This window comes from Sceloporus occidentalis, unplaced genomic scaffold (assembly GCF_023333645.1).
Source record: "Sceloporus occidentalis isolate IW3139 unplaced genomic scaffold, rSceOcc1.0.p SCAF_1, whole genome shotgun sequence".
NCBI lineage: Eukaryota > Metazoa > Chordata > Lepidosauria > Squamata > Phrynosomatidae > Sceloporus > Sceloporus occidentalis.
Genome location: NW_028316981.1, coordinates 187,952,298 through 187,977,506, shown reverse-complemented (window position 1 = coordinate 187,977,506; position 25,209 = coordinate 187,952,298). Strand labels below are relative to the sequence as shown.

The 25,209-nt window shown below is 40.8% G+C and overlaps 2 protein-coding genes across 5 annotated transcripts; both read left to right on the top strand.

The window, feature by feature from the left end:
- Nucleotides 1-308: 308 nt before the first annotated feature.
- KLF1 (KLF transcription factor 1) lies at nucleotides 309-7,213 on the top strand. Of its 3 annotated transcripts, none has more exons than XM_089487222.1 (4): nucleotides 309-342; nucleotides 565-672; nucleotides 5,269-6,136; nucleotides 6,875-7,213. In XM_089487222.1, exons 2-4 carry the CDS (start codon nucleotides 586-588, stop codon nucleotides 7,048-7,050), a joined length of 1,131 nt encoding a protein of 376 aa, XP_089343348.1. In that variant the 5' UTR covers nucleotides 309-342; nucleotides 565-585; the 3' UTR covers nucleotides 7,051-7,213. The 3 variants fall into 3 exon arrangements, with proteins under 3 accessions (XP_089343348.1, XP_089343365.1, XP_089343357.1); XM_089487239.1 differs by lacking the exon at nucleotides 309-342 and adding an exon at nucleotides 348-401; XM_089487231.1 differs by lacking the exon at nucleotides 309-342 and adding an exon at nucleotides 379-428.
- An 84-nt stretch (nucleotides 7,214-7,297) lies between these two features.
- Nucleotides 7,298-23,214, top strand: LOC149323093 (uncharacterized). Of its 2 annotated transcripts, XM_089487251.1 has the most exons (11): nucleotides 7,298-10,268; nucleotides 11,521-11,655; nucleotides 12,522-12,639; nucleotides 14,262-14,312; nucleotides 15,991-16,068; nucleotides 16,905-16,961; nucleotides 18,206-18,265; nucleotides 18,474-18,538; nucleotides 19,877-19,949; nucleotides 20,920-20,981; nucleotides 22,956-23,214. In XM_089487251.1, exons 1-11 carry the CDS (start codon nucleotides 10,219-10,221, stop codon nucleotides 23,152-23,154), a joined length of 948 nt encoding a protein of 315 aa, XP_089343377.1. In that variant the 5' UTR covers nucleotides 7,298-10,218; the 3' UTR covers nucleotides 23,155-23,214. The 2 variants fall into 2 exon arrangements, with proteins under 2 accessions (XP_089343377.1, XP_089343385.1); XM_089487259.1 differs by lacking the exon at nucleotides 18,206-18,265.
- Nucleotides 23,215-25,209: the final 1,995 nt, after the last annotated feature.

The following is a 25,209-nucleotide window of genomic DNA, read 5'->3' as shown; positions in this document are numbered from 1 at the left end:
ACTTTACATTGAAAAATAAATAAATAAGAAAAAGAAAGGAATCCAATTAGAAACAATTATATTTACTTCTGAATTTTTTTAAAAAAATGTTGGGGAAGGATGATGATGGGGCTGAAGTCCTTTACTATGGATGTTTGTAAAAAATAAAAATAAAAATAAAAAATCACTAATAAATGTGTTGCAAAATTGCTAAATATAATTAATCCTAATCCAGCTCCACCAAATGGTTTGAGCAGCCACTCCCTCCTTCCTTCTGATTGGTGTAGTTGCCTCCATTTATTCTTCCCCACCCCTCCAAACTGGCAAATGAGTGAAAGAATTAAAAGAAGAAAATTGTTCAGGGTAAGACCTAAAGTTTGCAAAATTTTGCTTTTAAGCAAGAGAGAAAGCATGCTGTTTAGGTGAGAGAGAAGCAGCAAGGTGTTCAGGTGAATCAAAAGAAACAAAAAGAGAAAAGGAAGAAAAGGAAGGAAGGAAAGAACTAGGTTTTATCACAGCTGTAATAGGTTTTTGTATTATCCTGTCACTATCCAATCCATGCTTTCTTCTCTTTTTTTCTTCTAGTGGTTTTGGCATTTGTAGGCCATGGCATTTGTGGAGACTGTGTTGCCTTCAGTTGGCATACTAGGTGGGTTTAACCACTTCCAGGATGCACAGTCGGAAATCATACAGGTGAGAAGTATGTGTGCATACTGTGTTTGTGTATTTGTAGTGCTGGCTGGAGATGGGCTGTGTGTCTTTGCTTGGCTCTATCCAAGGCTCTGAATTAAGACTTCCCATAGAGTAGGGCTATTAATGTGTCTTGTAAGTGATGTTTATGACTTCCCACAGGATACCACTTAGCCAGCATGGTGTCTCTTAGCAGGTATAGCAGTTTGTCGTTTTACCAACACTGCTGAGAAGTTAAGAGAAACTATTGAGAATGGTGTGTGTGTGATTAGTGGATATATTAGAGTGGGGATGCCCAAACTTTAGGTGTTTTGGACTTCAGCTCCCCGAAGCCCCAGCCAGTTCGACCAACAGTCAGAAATTCTGGGAACTGAAGACCAAAACATCTGAAGGGCCAAAGTTTGGAAAATACAGTGGACCCTTGTTATACGCTGGGGTTTGGTGCCAAGAACAAAATCCTTGGATGCTGAAGTCCCATTAAATATAATGACATAGCAAAATAGTGTCCCTTATAAAAAATGGAAAATCAAGGTTTGATATTTGAAATTTATACTTTTTAAAAAACATTTTCAAACTGTGGATGCATGAATCCGTGTGTAAAAAAAATCAGTGTATAAGAAGGGCCGACTGTAGTGTATTAGGGCTTCTTCTTTTTATTTTTTGAAGTTCTGTATTTTCTACAATCTTTCTGATTGTGGGATGCATGTGAACTTGAGATACGTATTCCTTTTGTTGTGGTGGTCCCAAAGTTTCCGACTTACGGCAACCCAAAGTTTCCGACGTATGGCAACCCAAAGGCAAAACTATCATGGGGTTTTCTTGGCACATTTCTTGCTCATTGCCATCCTCTAAGGTTGAGAGTGACTTGCCCAAGCCCAATGGGTTTCCATGGCCAAGCCAGGATTCAGACCCTTGTCTCCAGAGTTTAATCCAATGCTCAAACCACTACACCACACTAGCTCTTGTATTCCTTGGACAAAATGAATAAAACAGCATTTATTCTGTTCTACATACTTGTTCTGTCAATTTCCCTTATTCATTCTAGATCATTTTAAAAATATGTGCCTTCTTTACAACACACAACTGTGTCTTCTGATCACTGCTCCTGAATTTTATGACTGGAAGACATTATGCAGAAGAAGGAACTTGTAGATAATCTAGTCTGTTTGCCTGTGTTACACATAAATAACCGCAGCAAGTCTCTTCGTTCTAACCGTGGTAGGATAAATGTTCTTGGGAGAAAGTGGGAGAAAGAAGGCAGAGAGTTACTACAGATGAAATTTCATAGTCTAGTTCTTCCCTTTAGTTATTATTTTGTTGAGTATTGTGAGACAGGATGCTATTTCTAAGTCTCATCTTTCCCTTAACATCCTTGCCTTCAAGCAATACAGGAATAGTATTACAATAACATCCAAAATTCACAAAACAGTGAAACTTTTATTCAACCAACCAAAAGGCACAAAATTCATGAAGTGCATTTTGGTTGACTGAATAAAGGTATCACTGTTTTGTGGATTTTGAATGTTATTGTACTTTGCTATTTTCCTATGGATTTTGAATGTTATTGTACTTTGCTATTTCGTATAGATGTTTTTGTACTTTGGATGTTACTGTACATGGGTACCCTGAATATGTTTCCAGGAATAATACTAGTGAACCAACATACAGGGGTGTCATGAAGATTAATGAAGTAATGCTGTTGAAACTTTTTGAATACACTGGGTCATTGGTATCTTCTGGGGTTTGGTTCCAGGACCTCTTTTAGATAACAAAATCCATGGATGCACAAGTCCCATTAAATACAGTGTGGCATAGCAAAATGGTGTCCCTTATATAAAATGGCAAAATCAAATTTTGCTATTTGGAATTTATACTTTTTTTTGGGGGGAGGGATATTTTCTAGCTGTGGATTCTTGAATGTGTGAATAAAAAAAATGTGGATAAGGAGGGCCAATTGTACTAAAAGTAAAGGCATGGGTGGTCCTGCCATTAGATGGCTTCCCCAAGTGTTTATTTTAAGTGTCTCTTCAGGCAGTGGTTGCTGTTCCATTAGGGCAAATGGGGACAATGCCTGCCTGCTAGTAAAAGTGAGAGAGGCCATTGTTTTTGTGTGCCTCCGGATCATTTTTGACCTATGACGAACCTATCATGGTTTTTTTATGGCAAGATTTGTTCAGAAGAGGTTTGTCATTGCCTTCCCAAGGCTGAGAGTGTGTGATTTCCCAAGGTGACCTAGGCCCCATTCCCACTGGGCGATAAAGCGACGACTCTTGCTGTGAGTCAGACTCTTCAGATGTCTTCCTTTTTCAGGACACAGCTTTCTGTGCAGGAGAAATTCAAAAATATCCTCCATTTTGAGCATGGATAAGAAGCACATTGAGTAACACCACGTTTGCTGTTCCCCTTTGAAAAATTTGTCTACTTCACAGCCTCTCCTTGCTGCAAATAGGAGGATAGGATGGATATTTCTACGCCTCATTCCCACTACTATTTAAACCGGATCGTGGGAAGCTGGGGAAGCCGTTAAGGACTGGCCAGGGATGGAGAGACAGGAGAGGCCAGTGACAGGACACGCTCTTTGATCTGAATCCATAAATCAGTTCATAAATAGTGTGATCCGTGCTTCCCTCTGAACCAATTTATGGATTCGGATCGGAGAGCGAATTATCCATAAGTGGGAATGAGGCACTACAGTACTTTTTTCCTAGGAGCAGCAGCAGCAGACAAGACTCACACCCAGAGCTTTGGACAAATTTGTTTCTTGGAGCAGAAAAGGACATCAAACATTTTAGGCAATGGGCTGCTTGAGGATACAGTGCAAATGTTGAAAGGGGTTTCCCCTTAATTTCATCACAATGGACAAACTAAAGGAATAATTTAAATGTAGATTCAATCAAGGGTTTGTTGCTTGTGAAGTACAATTTTACACCTTTGTCTTGCTCAGAGTTCTATAAGCATATTGCAAGGCAATAAAGCATTACATTCATTAGAAAAATATGGTTAAGTACATAATAAAATACAATATATGTAACATAGCTGTAAACAAACCATATGGAATGAATTTATGTTTATATTAGGTTTTTGGCTTTTGTTTGGTAATGTCCTGCATTTTTCTTGAATGGCCTACATTTTGCACTGCCTTGTCCTCCTTTGTAGTTATGACATCTGGCTAGCCTATGTTCAGGAGATCTGGCATTGTAATCCAAAAAAGTAACTTCTCCAAGACTGCTTCAGAAAGAGGCGGTTGTCAACAACAAGTGGTGTTACTCCAGCCTCAAAGGACTTTTAGTGAACATTTGGGCTGCCTGTAGAGATAACTAGGCTCCTGCTTATCCCTGGTGCAGAATAGAAGCTTGTGTAGGATGCTGATAATGGGCTCCTTATCTTTACCTTAGTGGCAGGCTCTAGGCTGCATCCTTCCAGGAATTCATTACTGTAAAAGTTTTGTGTAACTTGCCTCTTGTATGATTTTTAACACCTTGGCCTGATTAAGGAGCCAGTGGAGCTTTGAAAGCTTGCAACATATATTTTGTGCATTTTGTATGTGGAGACATCTTGTAGCACCTCTGAGACCAACTAAAGAAAGAAGCTGGCAGCATGAGCTTTCATAAACTTAAGTCTACTTCTTCAGATGCAATTGGTGGAGTGATAAGCCAGGGGCAGACTTATATATGCCCTAGGTGTGAGAGAATGTCAATTTGAATTCAAAATCCTTTGTGTATGGAAATGAAGTGGCAAGCTCAGTTTTAATAATCGTTGTGTGTGAACCCATCCACATGGGGGCATTCTACACACATCTATTCTCTTCACCACAGGCTAGTTCCATTGCCAAGCTGGATTTGCCACTCCATTTCCATGCACAAAGGTTAGTTCGCAATGCCTTTGTTCACAAACATCCATAGTTAAAACTCAGCTTGCCACTTCATTTCTATACACCGAGGATTTTGAATTCAAGTTGACATTTTCACACACCTAGGCCATATATAAGTCTGTCCCTGGCTTACTACTCCACCGAATACAGCTGAGGAAGTAGTCTGAAGTCTATGAAAGCTCATGCTTCCAACTTCTTTCTTTAGTTAGTCTCAAAGGTGCTACAAGATTTCTCCACATACTGATTCTACAGACTAACACAGTGATATATCTGAATTTGTGCATTTTTGGTTGGCCCAATAAAGGTATGATTGTGTTATTGTACTTTGCTGTATGGCCAACACAGCTGCCTCTGGATATGTTCTCTCTTTTTTAGTTAGCTGAAGGATTTCTACATCCAGTTGTGAGGCCAATTTTGATTTTTCAGCTTCTGACTGTGATGAATTCTATAGCGGCCAATATTTTTTATACAGTGGGCCCTTGGTGTCCACTGGGGCTTGGTTTTAGGATCCCCTGGTGGATACCAAAATCTGTGGATGCTCAAGTCCCATTAAATACAATGGCATAGTAAAATGGTGTACTTACATAAATTGGCAAAATCAGTGTTTGCTTTTTGGAATATGTGTGTGTGTGTGTGTGTGTGTGTATTAAATATTTTCAAATAATGGATGGTTGAATATGTGGACATGGAGGGCCAATTGCACATTCTGCTGTTCACTTACATTCTAGTGGTGGAAAACAGAAGATTCTCCAGACTCTTCCTCTCTGGGATTCTTGGATATGATCCAACCTGAGGAAGTCCAACAAATTAAGCAAGAGTGGGACGAAGCCTGTTGGGACCTTGATGTCCTCCTGAAAAACCTCTCTGCCTCAGAGGAAGATGCTGATGCTCCTGAAGGTGGCCAGGAGAAACAACTTTCAGTGTCTGCTGTCTGCCCAAAACTATCCATTCAGGAAGAGAAGGAGGACATTGGACAGTGGTTCCCAGAAAGCAACAGGGATCTGGGTATTCCCAGAGCCCAAGATACAGACACCAAATTTCCGCTAGGAGAGAACTGTGTGGACTGTGTTCCTACCATGCACAACAGTGCCCAAGAGATGATCGATCCAAATAAATGCTGCAGTCAGCTGCCACAGTTCCCTGCCCAGTCAAACTATTGGACTCCTGCTCCAATGGGACTGCAGTATCATGCGCAGCCAAAATACAGAGCTCACGGGCAGTATTACCAGATGACCTATGAAGCTTATGTACAGCCCGGTCCCCCTTTAATGGGCAAGCACGCCTCTTATAGTCAGCAGCCACCAGTACAGTCCCAGTCCCAGCACTATGGTCTTCTGAGAGGCTACCATCCTTTCTACTACAGTCAGTGCCAAGCCCGAGTCCAACTCTACCAGGCTGAGCAGGCACTGCCCACTTTGCCCCGTTTGGACCTCCTGACACCTCCCTTGCCTCCTAAGGAATCCACATCGAAGCCTAAGAAGGGGCACAAATCTTGGCCACGGAAACGGCCTGCCAGCCACATCTGCAGTCATCCCAGCTGTGGTAAGACCTACACCAAGAGCTCCCATCTAAAGGCCCATCTCCGCACTCATACAGGTAAACAAATAAGAGTAACTCCAGCAGAGGTTGGAGAAAGTATTTTTTGGACAACAGTTTCCAGAAACTTCTGCCAATAGGGGGTTATGAGAGTTATAGTCCCAAAATGTTTCCCATTCTCTGGAAGGAGGACTGTGTTCATCTTCTGTGCTGGGTTTCCATTAGGAACAGGGATGCTGTCCTCAAGAGAAGCTGCTGCTATTATAGATCTCTGGTCAGGATTTCCACCAAGGCTCTGGTGCCTGCAATCAGTTTCCCATGCTGGTCTCTCATGCGTAACAATTAAGTGTGGGATGTTGCACTGTATGGTGACTACAGCTTATAAAAGTTACTTTTTGGGGTCAGTGCATCCTAGTTGCCCCAGCCAGTACAGTGGACCCTTGATATCCACTGGAGTTTGGCTCCAGAACTTCCCATGGATATCAAAATCCACAGATGCTCTAGTTCCATCAATCTATGGTACAATCCATGGATAAGGAGGGCCAACAGTATAATTCTGTCTGAAAAATTCTAGGAGTTATAATCCCACCCCAAAGGTAACATTCTCAAACTCAAGTAATGACTGTGACTCACTGATAAAGGGGGGGGGGGGGTGTAGAAGAATCCTATATTGTCAGGTCTCACTTTGTACTTCTTCCCAAAAAATTTCAACCATCAGTAAGGGGGTTCTAGTAGACTCCTCACAAGTAGCTCAAGGATTCAGTGATGCTTGTTGGTGCGGTTTGTTTTGTTTTTCAGGTGAGAAACCCTATCACTGCACATGGGAAGGATGTGGCTGGAAATTTGCCCGCTCAGATGAGCTGACCCGCCATTATCGCAAGCATACTGGGCAGCGCCCATTCAAGTGTCACCTCTGCCAGCGTGCTTTCTCCCGCTCAGACCACCTTTCCCTGCACTTGAAGAGACACCTATAACTGATATGGAAGTGATGGATGGACTATTCTGAGTGAAGAGGAGGCTCCAGAGAGCAGGAAATAGTTTATGGAGGGTGGAAGTGAAGACAGTGAGAATGTAAAAAACTTCTTTCCTTTTGTATATGTATTGATTTTCCAAAAATAAAGCAAGGCTTCCATGTCAGCACTGGTAATAATAATAATAATAATAATAATAATAATAATAATAATAATAATATCTTATCTGTCTTTCCCCGTGGATCAAGGTGAGGGACAAGAACGATTAACAAACATCATTTTAAACACACATCAATTTGAAAAGACAAATAAGCCACCTTATATATTTTTTTATTTTTATTTTTTATAATTTATTTTTCTGATGATGTCATCATCCAAACAGATCACAGTACTTTCAGTACCTTCATTTTTTTCTGTGGGTGTAACCTACTAAGATTATTATTTATTTTTTGGTCCAGGGGAGGGGAGGTTTAAAGCAATACTTCACCTTGAGTCTAGCAAGCTCTTCAACATGCCCTGGATGTTGGTATGACAGTGTCCTCTACAACCCAAGACTACAGCTTGCTTTTTAAAACTTAAATTGTCCAAAGTGTTGCTTCATGCATTTAATTGTGAAAATGCTGCAAGTCTTCTAAAATTGACTGGTTCCGATACTATAAAGCAGGGCTATGGCTTTACTCTCTAGTAAACAAAGAATTTGCACAATATAATGGAGCAGCACAGCAGTGTTCTTTCTTCTGGTCTTACTGTCCGGAAAAATAAAGGTATGGAGAGTCCATGTGGAGTGTTGTACCCTACAGTGTTTTAAAGGGGGCAATAGGGATGTACTCATATGTATATAACACATTTTTGTGTTAAACACCACATACTGTATTGGCAAATGCTCTTACCTTTTGTACTACTAGTTTACTTTGAAAAAAACAGGTGTTTTATTCTTTCTTTCTTTTCTAGGCTAAAGATATCATGGAAAATAATTTATAATTATTGGCTCAAGGTGAACTTGACCTGATATCCCCAACTTCAGGTTTTACATATTACATGTTCATACACTTACGTTTATATACATGTATGCCAGAAACAAGGTAGATTTATTCTGCTCCAGACGCCTCTAATAATTAGATTATAAACTGATCAAAATAAGGAAGACCGCTATACTGTCAAAACCTTGTAAAGCCCTCTTCAAAAGACAAAAAAAGAATAAGCATTTTTTTTTTAAAGACACGTGGAGCCTATGCTCATTTTTCAAATGGGACAGTGGCCCATTATCGGAATACAAGAGGAATTATCCTACAGAGGAGCCTGTAGACTCCAAAATGGTCTTTGCTAAGAGATATGAGAGCCAGCATATTGTAGTGGTTTGGGTTTTGGACTATGGACTTTATCACACAGAGGAAATCAGGGGTTTAAAAATACATTTTCCTGGGACAGTTGTGCGATCATGGCTCACTGTACATTAAAGCATCCTTACCATAATATGCAGTTAGGCTCTCAGCTACAACCTGTACAAGTTATCCCATATCTTCTGATACAAGGCTGCAAGCATTGGCTCCAGTAGGAGGCAAACCATAGGCACAATTTCCCTTTCTACATACTGCAGGTAAGGGTAGAATCATAGAATCATAGAGTTGGAAGAGACCACAAGGGCCATCTAGTTCAACCCCCCTGCCATGCAGGAACTCTCAATCAAAGCATACCGGACAGATGGCCATCCAGCCTCTGTTTGAAGACTTCCAAGGAAGGAGACTCCACTACCCTCTGAGGGAGTGTGTTAGACTGTCGAACAGCCCTTACTGTCAGGAAGTTCCTCCAAATGTTGAGGTGGAATCTCTTTTCCTGGAGCTTGCATCCATTGCTCCGGGTCCTGTTCTCTGGAGGAACAGAAAGCAAGCTTGCTCCCTCTTCAATATGACATCCCTTCTGATGATGATGATGATGATGATGATGATGATGATAATATCCCCAGCTTCCTGAGTGAGTCGTTCCTCATAAGGCATGGTTTCCAGATCCTTCACCATTTTAGTTGCCCTCCTTTGGACTGGTTCCAGTTTCTCAATATCCTTTTTAAATTGTAGTGCCCAGAACTGGCCTCAGAACTGGTAGTCAATTGTTTACCATATAGCACCCCCTGCAGTTTACAGTTTAAAAGCTGCTTCCTTTGGGGGGGGGGGGGTCATTCATTACTATTAATTTGGTTTCTTTCATATAAAAGTATATCCCTTTTTAAAATAGGGTGGCCTGCAGCTTTGATAGCTTGATAGTTTATTGTTTCATACACATTTGGCCTACAGACAAGATAGCCAAGAAGGAACATCCAGTGCAGTTTTCATCATAGTAATGACAATAAGCATGGCTAAATACCCTTAAAGCACCAGAGCCTGTCTGATCTTGGAAACTAAGCAGGGTCAGCCCTGGTTATTGCTTGGATGGGAGATCGCCAATGGTAATCAGGTGCTGTAGGCTATATTTCAGAGGAAAGAAATACAGTATAACAAAATCACTTCTGAGCATTTCTTGTCTAAGAAAGCCCCAAGAAATTCATAGGGTCACCATAAGTTGACAGGCAACTTGAAGGCACATGTACATGAACACACACAGAGAGACACTCCCAGGTAGTGAGTAACAAATATGTTCAAGGGTCCCGCAGTGGTTCCCAAACTTTCATCCTCCAGGTATTTTGGACTTCAGCTCCCAAGATTCCTGGACATTGGCCATGGTGCTGGGGCTGCCGGGAGTTCAAGTCCAAAATACATGAAGAAACAGAGCTGATAAAGCTAAAGTGGTTGCTGAGCAACTTGTGTTTCTATGTTGGCAAGTAGGCCTAGGTCACAGAAGATATTTAGGACAGACTACTTGGTGGTCACACTTTGCTGTCTGACTGGCCCTCAAATGGCAGGAATTGGGTAAGTGTCTTAATGATATTCCTTTTTTAGCCCTCATGCCGACAAATGTGGTGTGTCATTTGCCAAATATGCACTTTTGTGCTCACATGGCTCTTGACATATACCCCTCATTGGGGTATATATGTCACTATAACGTCCCTTCTTCTGGCTTCTTTTCCTTCCTATCCAGAACAGGTTGATCTTCAAACTCTTTTTCAGGATCCCCATAGTCCAGGTTGGTGTATGAGTTGATACTGCTCTAGAAGAAGAAGTAGCCAATGGAAGAACAGACATGGATGTCAGACATGGTCAAGGCAACAAACTGAAGCACAGAGGTTCTGGGTGTGTTTCCCTTTTTAACAACACAATTAGTATTCTAAAGACTTTACAGAAACAAACATTACCAGGAAATAATGCATCTGAGATCCATTGCAATGAGGTGTATAACTCAATATAAGTTTAATAATGTCCGGCTGACACAACAACAATGACTATAATAGAGTATCTTTCAAAAAATCAGTATGTGAGAAAGGCAAGAGGGAAGACTGGTATTTTCATTTGTGTAACTAATAAATTCATATCATGGATTTAGAGTGATCTTGGTTTTCTCCAGAAGCCCTTACTACAGTTTGCGCTCCGTATCTACAGATTCAACCATCCATAGCTTGAAAATATTCAAAAAATGTGAATCCCAGAAAGCAAACCTTGATTTTTGCTATTGTATGTAAGGGACACCATTTTACTGTGCCATTGTATTTAATGGGCCTTGGGCATCCACAGATCCATGGTGGGATTCTGGAACTAAGCGCAAGTGGATACCAAAGGCCCACTATATTTCAGTTAACTTTTTCCACTAGCATGGTGTTTCAGATTCTAGATGTATCTACCAAGAAAACAACCCAACATGTAAGCCATTCCAGATATATTTAATCTCTAACCTTGCTGTCAGACATAAATACTCAGTTAATTCTTTATGAGAAAGAGACTCATAAGAATTATAGACAAGAGACAGGAGTCCTGATTTTAATGATAAAGAACTTTTTGTGGTGTAATTTTCAAGGTGTGCCTCTCAAATCTTGCTGTTTTCAGAGAGATGGCTGAGCAAAGGGTTTGGTCAGACAATGGGAAATGTGCCCTAGAAAGCAGAGTAGTGGCTGTTAAACTAGATGTGATGTTATTCATGGCTTGGTGGGTAAAAGTATAAATAGTGGGGTGAAGAACCAAGTTGGAGCTATAGCATGGAAACAGAGGGATTTTATCCTTTCCCCTTTGCTAGAGTCCCAGTTGGACCATTAAAGGCTTTCTTCCATTTCAGTTCATGAGAAGGGATAATTCCAGTTGGGACAGTGATGATGAAGAAAGAGGAAAGTCACCTTTCTGTCATGCCATGGTCCCAATCTTCTCTTTGGTGCTCACATGGCCCCCTCCAATATTTTTAAATTAGCCATGCAAGGAATCAAGTTGGGAATAATGTCACATGACCCAAAGAATCACTTTGTTTGACCCAAGGAGTCACTAAGACATCAAACCTAAAGTTTAGAGGAACCCATCTAAATGTTCTTTCCTTAATCATTCCTAAAACATTTATATCTAGGAACTTTGAAGGAGAGAATGTTTGGTTGCAGGAGTGGATCCATGAAGAACTTGCCCATGGTGAAATTTGGCAGAAGCAATACGAGACCCTTTTGGAGCAACAGGCCCAACTCAGCTCCTTGCTGCAGTCCAAGAGGTGAGCTTCTCAGAGGAATTCTGAATTGCTCTTACCTTGGGGCTGGAGAGAAAGTGGGCATCTCACGATGGAGACAGGGCACGAGACACAGTACAACAAGAACCACCTAGTTGGCTACCCTGGATTTGCAGAAGAAAATCTAGGGAGGTTTCCAGTAAACATGTTGTTGTTGTTGTTGGCCTATATTAGATGGTTGACAGGAAGCAGCAACAGCTGCACTTCTGGTTGTTACCTATAGTACAGAATGTTAGCCAGTTTTAGGCCATTTTTCCATCGTAGTTTAAATTTTTTAATAATAATATAATAATAAAAATTTATTTATATCCCTCCTCTCTATCAAAGATAATCGAGGCGGCTTACAATTCATACAAAATCCCAACATCTCCTTCTCTCCCTCTCCTAAAACAAGAATTAAACAATTAAACATTAAAATAATCCAATTAAAAATCCAATTAAAATAAGCAATGAGCAATTGAGCATGGAGTAATCGATGGGATAGTCTGGTCTTTATAGGTTGCAATAAATTTCTCCCAGAGGACCTAAGTGCACGGGGTGGATTATATGGAAGGAGGTGGTCCCATAAATAGGTTGGACCCAAGCCATGTAGGGATTTAAAGGTCATAACCCACACCTTGTACTGCGCCCAGAAACCAATAGGCCAATTTTAAAACAAAATATGCAGTACTGCAAGGGGTATGGGCTATGTGTCTCAGATTATGTGAAGAGTACATGTAGGGGCAGCTGAAAGTGCCTGGTAAGAATGAAGAGAAGGAGCCCATATGTAAGACAAGATCCCAGGAAAGACCTTGTCATTTTATCCTTCATGCAATTGGTCCTAGGCCACAGCTAACTCTCACCCTCTATAGTTTAAAGCCTCTGGAGAAGAAGACCCAAGCACTGCAAGAGGAACTGGAAGAAGCCCAGGAGGTCTTGCGGGAATGCACGAATCGAAGGCGCCAGCGCCAACAACACATCCACAAACAAGTGAGCCCTATAGAGCAAGATATTTGAGATTTCACCACAGAAACACCACCCACAGGTTTCCAGCTGTTTCTTCACATAAAGAGATGTGTGGATCAGTTAGTTACATGACATGGACTTCAAGAGAGTCCTGAAAAGTTGTGCTCTGAGTGGGGAAGCTTGCACTGGCATGGCTCCTAGGACAGATAGGACAGGCACCTTCCCTTAGTTCATTGAGCGTTCACCAAATCTATTAGGACAGAAATCCTTTTCCTGCCCATAGAGCAAGGATGGGCAACCTGTGGCCCTTGTCCTGATTTCATGTACTGCTTGGCTGAATGTAAAAAGCCCTCAGCAGATAATAATTTCAGGCCTTTGTAAGAGCGGTTGAGGAAAGCACTTTAAATGGTGAGGGAAAAGGGGAAATTAAAAGAGAGAGAAAGAAGTGAATGACAGAGAAAAAAAAAGAAGACAGTGCCAGAACGTATTAGAGGAAAAGAGATAGCTTTGCCTAGTTTTGGCTCTGGCCATTGGTTTCAGCTGCCCCCAGCTGTCACATGGCCCTAGACAGATTGAAATTTAATAGAATGTGGGTCTCAAGAGGAGGAAAAAAAGGCTTGCAACCCCATATGGAACACACCTCCATAACCATCTCAATTTTGTAATATCACCTATTAAAATCATGACTTTGCAGCATTAACCTCATAGAACTTGACTGCTCCACTATTGTGGATTTGGTATCAGTGCTGTTGAAAGCCTTATCCTGGCACAGTAGGCACTGAACCACTTTTAGGGCCCAAAATAAAGCTGCTTCAGGTTACTTTGGAGGTATGGTGTTTAAATGACACACACATCTTAAGAGGCTAGAAGCTGTGCCAAAGCTGCACTCTAGTCCTTAGGACTGGAGCATGGCTTTGGTGCGGCCTCTGGCCTCTTAGGAGGCATGCATCATTCCAACAGCAAACTTCCAAAGTGGCCCAATGCAGCTTTATTTTAGCCTGTCTGTTCAGGCCCTTAGATGCTTTATACATTTGTGGTTGCTCTCTCCCTTTTTTCTGCTCTGCTCTTTAAACTACTAGGGTGAGCATGGTGGGTGTCTTGTTGGTTAGCCCCAACTAGAGTTGAGTTGTTGAACAATGTTGAATGGAGAGTTCATAAATCCAATTGATTTGGTGGCTCTACTCTAGTTAGGATTAACAATAGGATTTAGGTCTATGTGTTATATATTTCATGGGCTGTCAGAGGAGAATCCTCCTTTTTTTAAAAAAAATGTTTTTATTGTATAAATTGAGACAATGAACATGGAAACAATCTGAGTAAAGAAATGTGAATAATGAATTACAAAACAGTAACCAACAGGATATTGATCTTCTTAAAGATGAGTTGAGGTCAAGAATTCATAGTGTTTTTCATGAGGTCGATTTTGCAAAAGGGTGCAGGTTTCAGGAGGGTCCATGATTACTGATGAATGATCCAATGTTAAGATGTCTGACAGTAGATTCAGGTGGGTTGGAGGTGGTTTTTATCTGGTATGCTACCATGTTCTCTGTTTGGGCTATTTAGAATTGCCCACCAACAGTGAGAACCTGGATAGAGGAATCTGGGGAGTAAGATTGAGATTTGTCCTTCTCCTCATTCAATTACAGGAAAAGGAAAATCATAGAATGGTTGAGACAGTTAAAGAACTGGAAAAAAAGGTAAGTGTTACTGACTAGACAAAGTTATAGCTGACCAACTGACAGGGGGAAAATATATCCAGGTGTAGCCATGTTGGCCATGCACCAAAATAAAGCAAAATACAACATCCACAAGAAGTGATACCTTTAATGACCAATAGAATATATTATCCAAGCTTTCAGATATATTATCCAAGAAGGTCTACTGGCTTCTTCATCAGGCAAAGATGTTAAAAATCATACAGGAGAAAACCAGTAACATCAAGAACATCTGGGTCTCAGATACGTTAGTTTTCTCTTGCTAATGGAGATGTAATTTTATCACTTGTCTTTGATTGCCTTTTTATTGCTCTACTCCTCACATGGTCAATAAAATCAGTCCTTCAGTACCATCTTAACTGACAGCATCTTAGACAACAGCATTACCATTTTTCTCCTGCATGATTATTTAACCTCTTTGCCTGATGAAGAAAGCCAATGAAGCTTCAAAAGCTTACATAACATATTTTATGCTTTGGAGTTGGCCCAATAAAGCTACTGGGGGGAAATAAGATGGATAAATCATTTCATTTCAAGAGGTTGTTCATGCCCAAGTCCTTGCATTTTCTAATTTAGAATTCACGTGACACAAATCTTTTTCTGATCAATCCAGACTACATCTTCAACTTCAGCAGAATTATATTCAGTCCACAATCAGTCTGGAAATTAGAATAACAATGGTTGGATGCAGTACACTTTTCTCAATGTGCTTTCACTTTCCCTAAAGAGTTATTTATTTTCATCATTTTGCTTCTGGTGTTGTGATAATGAAAACACAAATACAGGTTCTCCCCCTCTCTTCTTCCTTATATACAATGCAGTCTGTTAGGTCATGTGCAAAGATACACCCAGTAATGTTTTATGCTCCTCCTTAGGTCTGTCGGTAACTGCTTGGAGCAGGACATTTACAGTCTCCAACAGTCAATAATTTTAGATGCACATTATAAACGTACCTGTTTTGCCCAGCAAAACATCTGTTTTTATGGATGATGTAAATGTTGTATTCTATGTTACTGTATTTAAATATTGCACACTTTTTTGAAATATCCACATCTAAGTAGTCTACAATTATTGGGAAATAGGTAAATGAAAGTGTTGTTCTGCGGTGTGTGGTTTTTTAAAATATGCATTTTAACTTGGCTTTATTTTTTTTCTGATTGTTTACTTGCTTTTTAGCTTTTGTATTTTGTAGCTTTTTAACAATTTTTAAATTGTTGTAAGGCACTCTGAGTCCCAGTCTGGGGAAAAAGAAGGATGATGATGATGATGATGATGATAGGGAGTTCTGTGGTTGATGTCGAACATCATCCTCATGATAACATTTGGCTGCCAAAATGTTTGTTCTCTCCACCAAGGAATTCTTGTTTTTTCCAAATGTCTGAGCGTTTTGTCTAAGTAGTTAGGCAAGAGCTTTTGTAATCCATTCCTAGGACATGTGCTCAGGTTAACATTTGGTGCAACAGCTTCAATCAAATAATATTTATAAACCTGAAGTACATAATAAGAACTTTACTTAGCAGTATGCAGGTTTTACTACAGTTTTCACAAAATAATTGCTGGCCCAGGTTTTAGTCCTTTAAATTTAGAGAGTATTCTGCAGGACATCACTTTCCATGTATCCATTCATCAAAACATTGGTTCCTATTGTTATTCCACATAGGTCCGCAAACAACAGTTGGAGGAGAAATCTAGTAAAGACATTCTGAAAGAGCTGAGATCAGAAGGCAACGAACTGAAGGTGAGGTGCGATCCATACTTTTTATGCAACTGTGTATAAGGAGCAGCTAGGCTCTAGCTGCTAGACAAAACAACAAAAAGAACCTAAAGATAATGATAGAATCTAGCAGCAAAGTGGATGTGGATGTGATCAGTGTTCTGGAATAGACAGCTCTGTGTACCATTTGCTTATACACACATACATCTGTTTAGAAAAAGTTTTAGTCTTTCTGCTAGCTGTCCCTGATCAATAATAACCCCTACATTGTCTTCTGGGGTAATTTTCTAAATCCCATCTGTTAAAAACATTGGTGTTCCCACTTAAGGTTTTTCCTTGGTTATTGGCCCTGCCTTGTTTATGATAATTTTACAAAATGGAGAGGCAAGGATGTTGAAAAGCTGGAGCATGTCCAGAGGAGGGCAAACAAAATGGTGAAAGGTTTGGAAACCATAAAACTCTATGAGGAGCAACTTAGGGAGCTGGAGATGTTTATCCTGGAGAAGAGAAGGTTAAGAGGTGTTTAAATATTTGAAGGGGTGTCATATTGAGAATGGAGCAAACTTGTTTTCTGCTGCTCCAGATACTAGGACATGGAGCAATGGATGCAAACTACAGGAAAACAGATCCCACATCAACATCAGGAAGAACTTCCTGACAGTAAGGGCTGTTCAATAGTGGAAAACACTGCCTTTGAGGTTTTTAAACAGAGGCTGGATGGACATCTGTCGGGGTGCTTTGATTGTGTCTTCCTGCATGGTAGTATGAGGTTGGACTGTATGGTCCTTGTGGTCTCTTCCCACTCTATGACTATGATTTTGTACTGCAAACATTTTCTGGTTTTTTTTCCACCTCCACAGAGGTACTTGTCTGAATGGAAGGCCAAGAGGCAGGCAAAGAATGACAGGATCAAACAGGTAAACCCAGATGCTTTTGTGGTGTAAATGTACATAGGATAGTGGTGGCAAAATGGGAAATTAAGACAGAAGGTTATTCTGAAACAAGCCTCAGCGATACAACCTGTTACACTCTGTACCATATTAATTAATTTGCATCAAGATTGCACTGATGTTAATTAATTTGCACTGAAGTTCAGTAATCTTTCAGTTGCTAATTCCTCCTGGACATGTTGCAAAGGAAGACTAGCTTGAAGGCAGTATTTAAGATGGGAAACACTTTGTTCAGAATACAATAGAGTCTCTGAACAAATGAACACAAGAAAAGCCTTGCTGAATCAGATCACCAGCTTCTCTAATCCAGTATTTTGATCCTGTATTAACTAATCAGAACCACATGAGAAGCCCACAGACAGGACATGAGGCAGTAGCCCTTTCTTATTTATGTTCTCCAGCAACAAGTATAGTCATACTACCTCTGATCTGGAAGATAGCATATAACCATAATAGATAGCTTTCCATGAATTACAGATCCGGTAGTGAATTACAGTAGTCAGATCCCCTAATAAATTATTCTCATCATATAGTTAACATCTTCAGCAGCATATATATGAGTTATTCCTCTTTTCTTTTCTGTTAATAACCTCATCTCACTTTTTAAATAAATGTCTTTAATTTACAATTAAAGAAGTGTGTGTTATTCTAATAATATGACTATTTAATCTCTTAATTTATGCTATGAAACATAAAAGAGAAAACATTTCATAACTAAAATTAGTGTAATTATTGCATCCTATAACTAGTGGGGTAAACAAAATTTGATCATAAACAGATGAGAGAGTAATAAAATAAAAAAGCAGCGAAGAACATAATTATTTCTCCATAACAATCTCTCTCAGATATTCATTTTTTACACCACCTCTTATTACAAAAACTAATGAGTGAGTCCCATATTCCCTCTTCATTATTGTCTTCATCTCTATTATCTAACTCTTTCCACAGTGATGTTAATTTGTCCATTCCAATAACTTCTAGTGACTCAACAGTAGTGCAGATGGATTGCAGTTGGATGTACACAATGAAAATGAATAATGTTTCTCAGTAGTGTGGAGTGTCAACTGCAGTTCTGGACACAACTTAGAGCAAAAGACCAATGGCTTCATAGTGCTAGGAGCTGTTTGGACACTCTCCAAGTTGGAGGGCATCAAGTATGCTCTGACTGGCTTATTTCTTAGCAGGGAAGTTTTGTTCTGTTTTATTTCCAGAAACAGCACCAAATTGAGAAACTGAGCACCACCATCCAAGGACTGTCTCTGAAGAGCCAGGTATGTCACAGCCACTTGTGCAACTTCTCTTCCATGAATCACAGTGTCAGACTAATACTATGCTGCTTGTGAACATAGGCCTGCATCTCCCTTTAATGTTTTTTTTTTGTAGCCTAGCAGATGAACTTGCTTTCGGTACTGGGATATTTCTAAAGCTGGATTCTTCTTCTTCTTCTTCTTTTATGTTTCTTTGACATTAATGATGAAGGAGCTGCACAGAAGCATCACCCTCTTGGAAGACTGTGTGGTGGAAGCCCAGCAAGAAGTAGCACTGTAAGGGTGACTCAATAAATTCTCCTGATTGGTTATGATAAAGCATGGGGGCAAACCAATCTCATAAATGAACAATTAAGTAGTTAGCATATTGGTCAGAAGCCTGGATTGAAACACCAGCTGGCTGCTGGACTGGATGCAGGCTAGTAAGAACCTTTTGCATTCAGGTCTTCATTTGTAAAGTATATAAAATAGTACACATGCACGACAGTGGGAATTTGTTGCTACTGCTCGGTGCCTTCAAGTCATTTCCGACTTATGCCAACCTTTTGGCGGCCCTATTGTGGTGTTTTTTGGCAAGATTTGTTCAGAGATGGGTTTGCCTTTGCCTCTTTATGAGGCCAAGAACATGATTTGCTTAAAGGTACTTAGTAGGTTTCTATGGCTGAATTGGGATTTAAACCCTAGAGTCCTAGTTTAACACCCAACCCAGTACACCACACTGACTTTCACAAGCTCTGGGAATATTAGTCTGGAAAGCAGACTGTTATTCGCCTGTCTTGTGGGGGGTTGTATGCTGAGTTTTCTTAGTGAAAAATAACAAACTTCGGACTATCCACATTGATAGGCCTCATTACCACTTACTTTGTGATTCGCTTCCTGCACTGATTCATGAAACCAATTCAGCAAACAGCATAGTTCCCACTATGTTTGCACCGGTTTCAAGAATTGGTGCAGGAAGCGACAGCCGCAGCTTCCCCGCCATGTCTTTCTCCGTCCTCCTGGCCACAACAGGGGTAGAGGAGAGGCTGGGACAGAAGGAGAGAGGCAGGCCGGGAGGACGGAGGACAGAGCATGGAGGTATGGCCAGGAAAGCCGCTGCCAGTGGGAACCAAGACAGTTCAAATCCAATTCGATTTTGCCTGGTTCCCACTTGGGCTGAATCGATTTATTTCCAAATAAATCAATTCAGCCCAAAAAACACCCCATTTTACTCCTGTCTTTTTGACGCGGGTTAAATGGGTTAAAATGGGTAAAAATCATGCCTCCCTCCTCCAAATCACTTCAGGGATTCGACTTAAGTGGGAACCATTGTGGTTTAAATCGGATTGAGATCCAGTTTAAACCATAGTGGGACCAACCCCTTAGAGTTGTTTGCTACATCAGACAATGACACATTTCTCCACAACAAGGAGTGGTTGTTATTCTGAGGGTGTGGGGAGCAGGTATTTTAAAAAGTAAGCCAAGCTTACCTACAGCTTTGAAGACATGGGAGTCAATGTAAGGGTCAAGTGGGACCAAAAGAGAGAAAGTATTATGACTTATTCTTTGCTTTTTGCATGTAAACTGGAAGAAGGCAGCACCCCTTTAGAGATGTAATGTTATGCTCTCTTTCAGTTTCCAGAAAGAAGTGCTTTCAGGACATGGAGAGACTTCAACCACATGGGAGGAACGAGCATGTGACCAGATGGTATGAAGAATCATAGAATCCTAGAGCTGGAACTTGGAAGAGACCCCAAGGGCCATCCATTCCAACTCCCTGCCATGCAGGAATACACAAAGCACTCTGACAGATGGCCATCCAGCCTCTGTTTAAAGACCTCCAAAGTAGGAGATTCCACCACCCTCTGAGGGAGTGTGTTCCACTGTCGAACAGCTCTTACTGTCAGGACGTTCTTCCTAATGTTGAGGTGGAATCTCTTTTCCTCTAGTTTGAATCCACTGTTCCTTGTTTTAGGAGATTATCACATGGCCAAATTGGCTGCGCTGAGCCCAGGCTGAGTGAGGGCTGAAATATTTGAAAATTTATTAAAATCAGGTGTTATCACACACTTCCCTCCTCAGACTGGAAGCATCGTGGCCCAATCTTAGCCAGATCCATCCTTTACCTTCTCAAGTAAGGGAGTTACCAGTTCTTTGCGAAGGATGGGAAAAGGACAGACCTGGCTAAGATCGGGTCATGATGCCTCTGGTCTGAGGATGGAGGTGTGCGATAACACCCGATCTTGGGAAATTTGGGGTCACAATGCCTCCGGTCTGAGGATGGAGGTGTGCAATAACATCTGATCTTAGGAAATTTTCAAAAAATTTCAGCCCACACTCAGCCCAGGCTCAGCACACCCGATTTGGCCATGCGATAATCTCTTTAGTCTCCAGAGCAACAGAAAACAAGTTTGCTTCATCCTCAATACGATGTGATAGGAATGTCATAAAAGGTTTAGGCAGAGTACAGGGATAGGTGGTTCAATACTGGGGAAAGCATGGCATGCACACAATGCTCACTGTCATTTCAAACATGGTCTTTTCAAACTTCCAGTAGCGGAACCTGGGCTTTAGTGATTATCCTTGACCCGTTTGTCCCTTACCTCTTTTGAAATGAAAGAAAGCTGAACAGTAACCATCACTTGATTATCACATGGAGTTTTTTTATGTCCTTACAGAAAAGACTTCCATGCCTGGGACTAGAGAGAATCCATTTCAAAAAGAAGTTCTCCTATTCTATGTGAGTTTCCTAATGCAGTATCATGTCCTCCAACATTTGAAAGAAAAAAGGGGGAGCATACATGACCAAGATCACATCTGAATATGGTCAAGATGGCAGTAGTTATCAATGAGGAGGATCACATGAGCTAGTTATCACATGAGCTAGGAGAGGTTGCAGCAGTTTGCTTGTGCCTATGTCTATAAGGAAGGGCAAGATTCCTCCTTTTCTCTCCTATCCCCCACATTGAGTTAAAACTGAGTGCAGACTATTTTTACACTTTGAATTCAGTTTGCAGCCACTGAAATAAGCTGTGGACAAAGAAGCAAAGGGGAAAGAGGAGAGAAAAACTGGGACATTTTAAAAGTAGCTGAAAAAGTGGGACAACAGCGGGTTAACTGGGATTGTCCTTGCCAAATCAGGATAGTTGGAAGGTATGCAATAGGAAAGAGAACAGATTCAGGTACTGGAGACCGGGAAGACAAAAAGTGGAACAGTGAGAAGACAGAGGAAGCCACAGGCATTGTATGTTGATAGATCATATTGTAATATTTCAGGTGGTGTCCCTGGGGATCCTAGGATCTTGGAAACTTCAGAATGAGAAGATACTTAGTGAATCATTGAGAAGCTACTTAGTGAAACTTTCAGCTTCCTTGGAAGACATGTTGACCATACATGACTGTCTACCATAGGAGTGCTGAATGGGTTCTAGCCCAGTTGTTTATGTGGGATGATAATGGGACTTGTTTAGCATTGAAGGACAACTGCATGTGCACCTTAGATTAGAACATTCTTCATAATCCTCTGAAATGGGTGGGAGTTCTTCAGCAGACAAAGAGCTATGGAAAAACTTTCCTTTAGGGAGAAAAATAGGAAATTGGTGAGATTTGTATTAATCCATGCAGCAATGTTTGAGCTTGGTGTTTTATTTTGTAATTGTAGCTGAACTAGTGGCATCACTAGAAGGCTGCGGGAGGTGTGGATCACACCAGGTGACAGCTTAAGAAGGGGTCCTTAGACATCTGCTTTTGGGCAGAAATGGGCTGTGGCATTCACCTGTGTCCCATTAAAATGCTGAAGAGATGGGGTGAGTGGGATGAGGCTCAAGAGAAAGGAGTGGTCCCAGGTTTTTGGTTTTTTTTCTTTTTTTAAAAAAATAAATTTCAAATTTCAAAAAATTAATTTTTAATTTTAAAACTTCATGAACTATATATTTTAAACATTTTCTTTTAAAAGATCACATTTTACCATTTTTTTCACTTTAAACACATGAAACCATGTATATGCATATAGATTTATGCTGTGTATACGATATTGCAATTTAAAAGTATAATTGATGTGATGTCATTTAAAATTTTAAAGCACTAGGCAGGCTGTGTATTGAATCAACAGGTGCCTTCACATCAAGGCTGAAGTACCTCAAAAATTAAACTGACATGTGCAACCGGCTAATAAACTGAAATGTGGTTTTAAGAAGCTGAAATCTGCATAGCTGCAGTTTCCACTGCATTTGTTCACCAATGACCATCATTAAAACTGGATTTGCCACTTCATTTCCATACCCAATGAATTTTGAATTTGAATTGACATGCTCACACACTAATGGGATATATAGGTCTTTCTCTGGCTTTCCACTCCACCAAAGGCATCTGAGTAGCAGGTTCAAGTCTACAAAAGCTTGTGCTGCCAACTTCTTTCTTTCAGCTAGTCTCAAAGGTGCTACATGGTCTCTCTACATACTGATTCTGCAGAGTAACATGGTTATACCTTTGAATTCAAGTTGTTTATGTCACAACTATTATATTCAGTGATATATGGGAATTCCAATTTATGAATAACATTAGTACCAAAACCATTACTAAGGATTCTATATGGTGTAGGAAGAGGTCAATGGCAGGTGACAATAACCCCAGTGATGCCACTAACCCTAGTGATGCCACTGAGCTGAGCCCCTGTTTCTCTGCTTGTAGGTCATTCTTTCCCTCTATTTTGCAGGTACTTTCCACAACCAACTTTCCGGGGAGCTTGGAACCTGCTATGGGCATTTGCCAAGGCTCTGCTTCTGACCCTGCTGTTGGGTCTGGCCTTCCGTTTCATCTATGGCTCAATCTTCAACCAACCATGTTCACAGCTTCACTCAGCTCCTTTGCTCTATATTCGATCCAAGAAGCTGTTGCCCCCTTTAGATGCATAATGGCTGTTACACACCTGCCATTAATGTCCTCCAATAAAGTTTAATAATAAGCAAAGCAAACCTGTATTTCTTCCTGATGTCCAGGACCAAATTAATTTTGATGATTTTCATATCCATTAAATGACATGGTTGGTTTTTCTTCAGTTAAAATGACACACACATCTTAAGAGGCCAGAAGCTGAGCCAAAGCTGTGCTCTAGTCCTTAGGATGGGAGCGTGGCTTTGGCATGGCTTCTGGCCTCTTAGGACGCATGCAGCATTTAAACAGCATACCTCCAAAGTGACCCGAAGCAGCTTTATTTTGGCCTGTCTGTTCACACCAAAGCCATGCTCCAGTCCTAAGAGTGCAGCTTCTGGCCTCTTAAGATGCTTGTGTCACTTAAACAGCATACCTCCAAAGTGATTTGAAACAGCTTTATTTTGGCCTGACTGTTCAGGCCCTTAGTATTTTTGAACACTATGATGGCCCCATTCCCACTCACCTATTTGCCCTGGATGGAACTGGGCAGATCCAGATCCCCCCCTCCCGAATTCCTCTGGAAGCAAGTGCCCACTATCAATTACCTTAATTGGGGTTATTTACCCCTGAATGCCATTGCAGCTCTTTGCGGAGAGTTCACATTTGTGGTACCAGTTTAAAATGAAGGCTCCTTTGCTGTCAATCAAATTCACTTCCGCGTTCGTCAAAGGTGACATTTCCTGCAGCAACTGGGCAACCGGATGGGTGCTTTCCCTCCTCCTTTTTTAAAAAAAAACTGGCGACAGCGTGCGCATATGCTGTCAAATTTAAAAAACCTCCAGGTGTGTGTGTGTTGTGTGTAACAAAAGCATTCACTCTTGTATCAATTTGCCAAATTGAAAGGGAAACATTTGTAACATTCGCATTGTAGCATTTGAATAGTAAAAAATAAAATAAAAAAAGCCTCTTGCAAAAGTGAGGCTGCTGTTCCGGGAGCAAGCAAATGAAAGGGAAAGTAGCACAAGCAGACACACATTCCATCTACCTTGTAGCATTCGAATATTAAAATAATAATAATAATAATAATAATAATAATAATAATAATAATAATAGGCCTCTTGCAGAGTGAGTCTGCCATTCTGGGAGCAAGCAAATGGAAGGGAAATGTAGTACAAGCAGACGCACATTCTGTCTATACGTATCACCCAAAAATCATTTGCATAGTCTGTCAAAAATAAAAAATAACAAGAGAGAGAGAAAGCTGCCTTGTGCGAGAGGGAGGCTTGTTCCGTTCTCTGTCCTCCCTCTGACCATCCCTCCCCTGAACTTGACCCTTCCTCTGGCTCCTTCCTCCTCATCCTCCAATGAAGGGAAGGCATGTTCCGCATACTGACCTCCCTCTGACCTAAATCCCTCCCCTGAACTTGATCCGATCATGACCTGGGCCAAGTTCATATTTGCTGGACCCGTTTTTCCCCAAAAGATACAGCTTTTACTCCACTTTTAAAAGACCCGCGCCAAGGGGCATTTGCCCCTGAACAGGTGTGAAAGCCTTGATCTTGCTTATGGAAGAATCAGGGTCAATATGAACTTCCCGTGGTTAATCCGGGTTCTGAACAAGGGTAAAAGGTAGTCTGAATGGGCCCGATGATAGTCATATTTCTTTTCAGTTTCTCATATTTGATATTTTGCCATTTTAATCAGATCTTAGAAGATCTGATGTTCTGTGCAGAATAGCGGCACAGCTGTTTCAATACAGAGCCTTGTGAGTACATCCCAGGGCTGTAGGAGAAAAGCCTTGTAGTCTAGGAGGACCTTGTGTGGATCTATACTGTTCTTTAGTTGCATCCTTAATGTTCTGACAACTAGAATAAGCCCTTGGTATTCGCTGAGGTTTGATTCCAGGAACCCCCGTGGATATGAAAATCTGTAGATGCTCAAGTCGGATTACTACAGGGGTGCTGTTCCTTTTATAGAATGACAAAATCAAGCTTCGCTTTTGCGGTTTATATTTTTTGGAGTATTTTCAGTCTGTGGATGCTTGACTTGGTAGATGAGGAATCTGTGGCTATGGAGGGCCAACTGTATCTCCGTTG

What these genes read in the sequence shown, in the direction of transcription:
- KLF1 (XM_089487222.1), top strand. Translation starts at nt 586, where the DNA reads ATGGCATTTGTGGAGACTGTGTTGCCTTCAGTTGGCATACTAGGTGGG. An exon ending in CACAGTCGGAAATCATACAG is followed by an intron (nt 673 to 5,268) that starts GTGAGAAGTATG and finishes CTTACATTCTAG; the next exon opens with TGGTGGAAAACAGAAGATTC. An exon ending in CCATCTCCGCACTCATACAG is followed by an intron (nt 6,137 to 6,874) that starts GTAAACAAATAA and finishes TTTGTTTTTCAG; the next exon opens with GTGAGAAACCCTATCACTGC.
- LOC149323093 (XM_089487251.1), top strand. Translation starts at nt 10,219, where the DNA reads ATGGATGTCAGACATGGTCAAGGCAACAAACTGAAGCACAGAGGTTCT. An exon ending in TTAAAGAACTGGAAAAAAAG is followed by an intron (nt 14,313 to 15,990) that starts GTAAGTGTTACT and finishes TATTCCACATAG; the next exon opens with GTCCGCAAACAACAGTTGGA. An exon ending in AACGAGCATGTGACCAGATG is followed by an intron (nt 19,950 to 20,919) that starts GTATGAAGAATC and finishes ATGTCCTTACAG; the next exon opens with AAAAGACTTCCATGCCTGGG.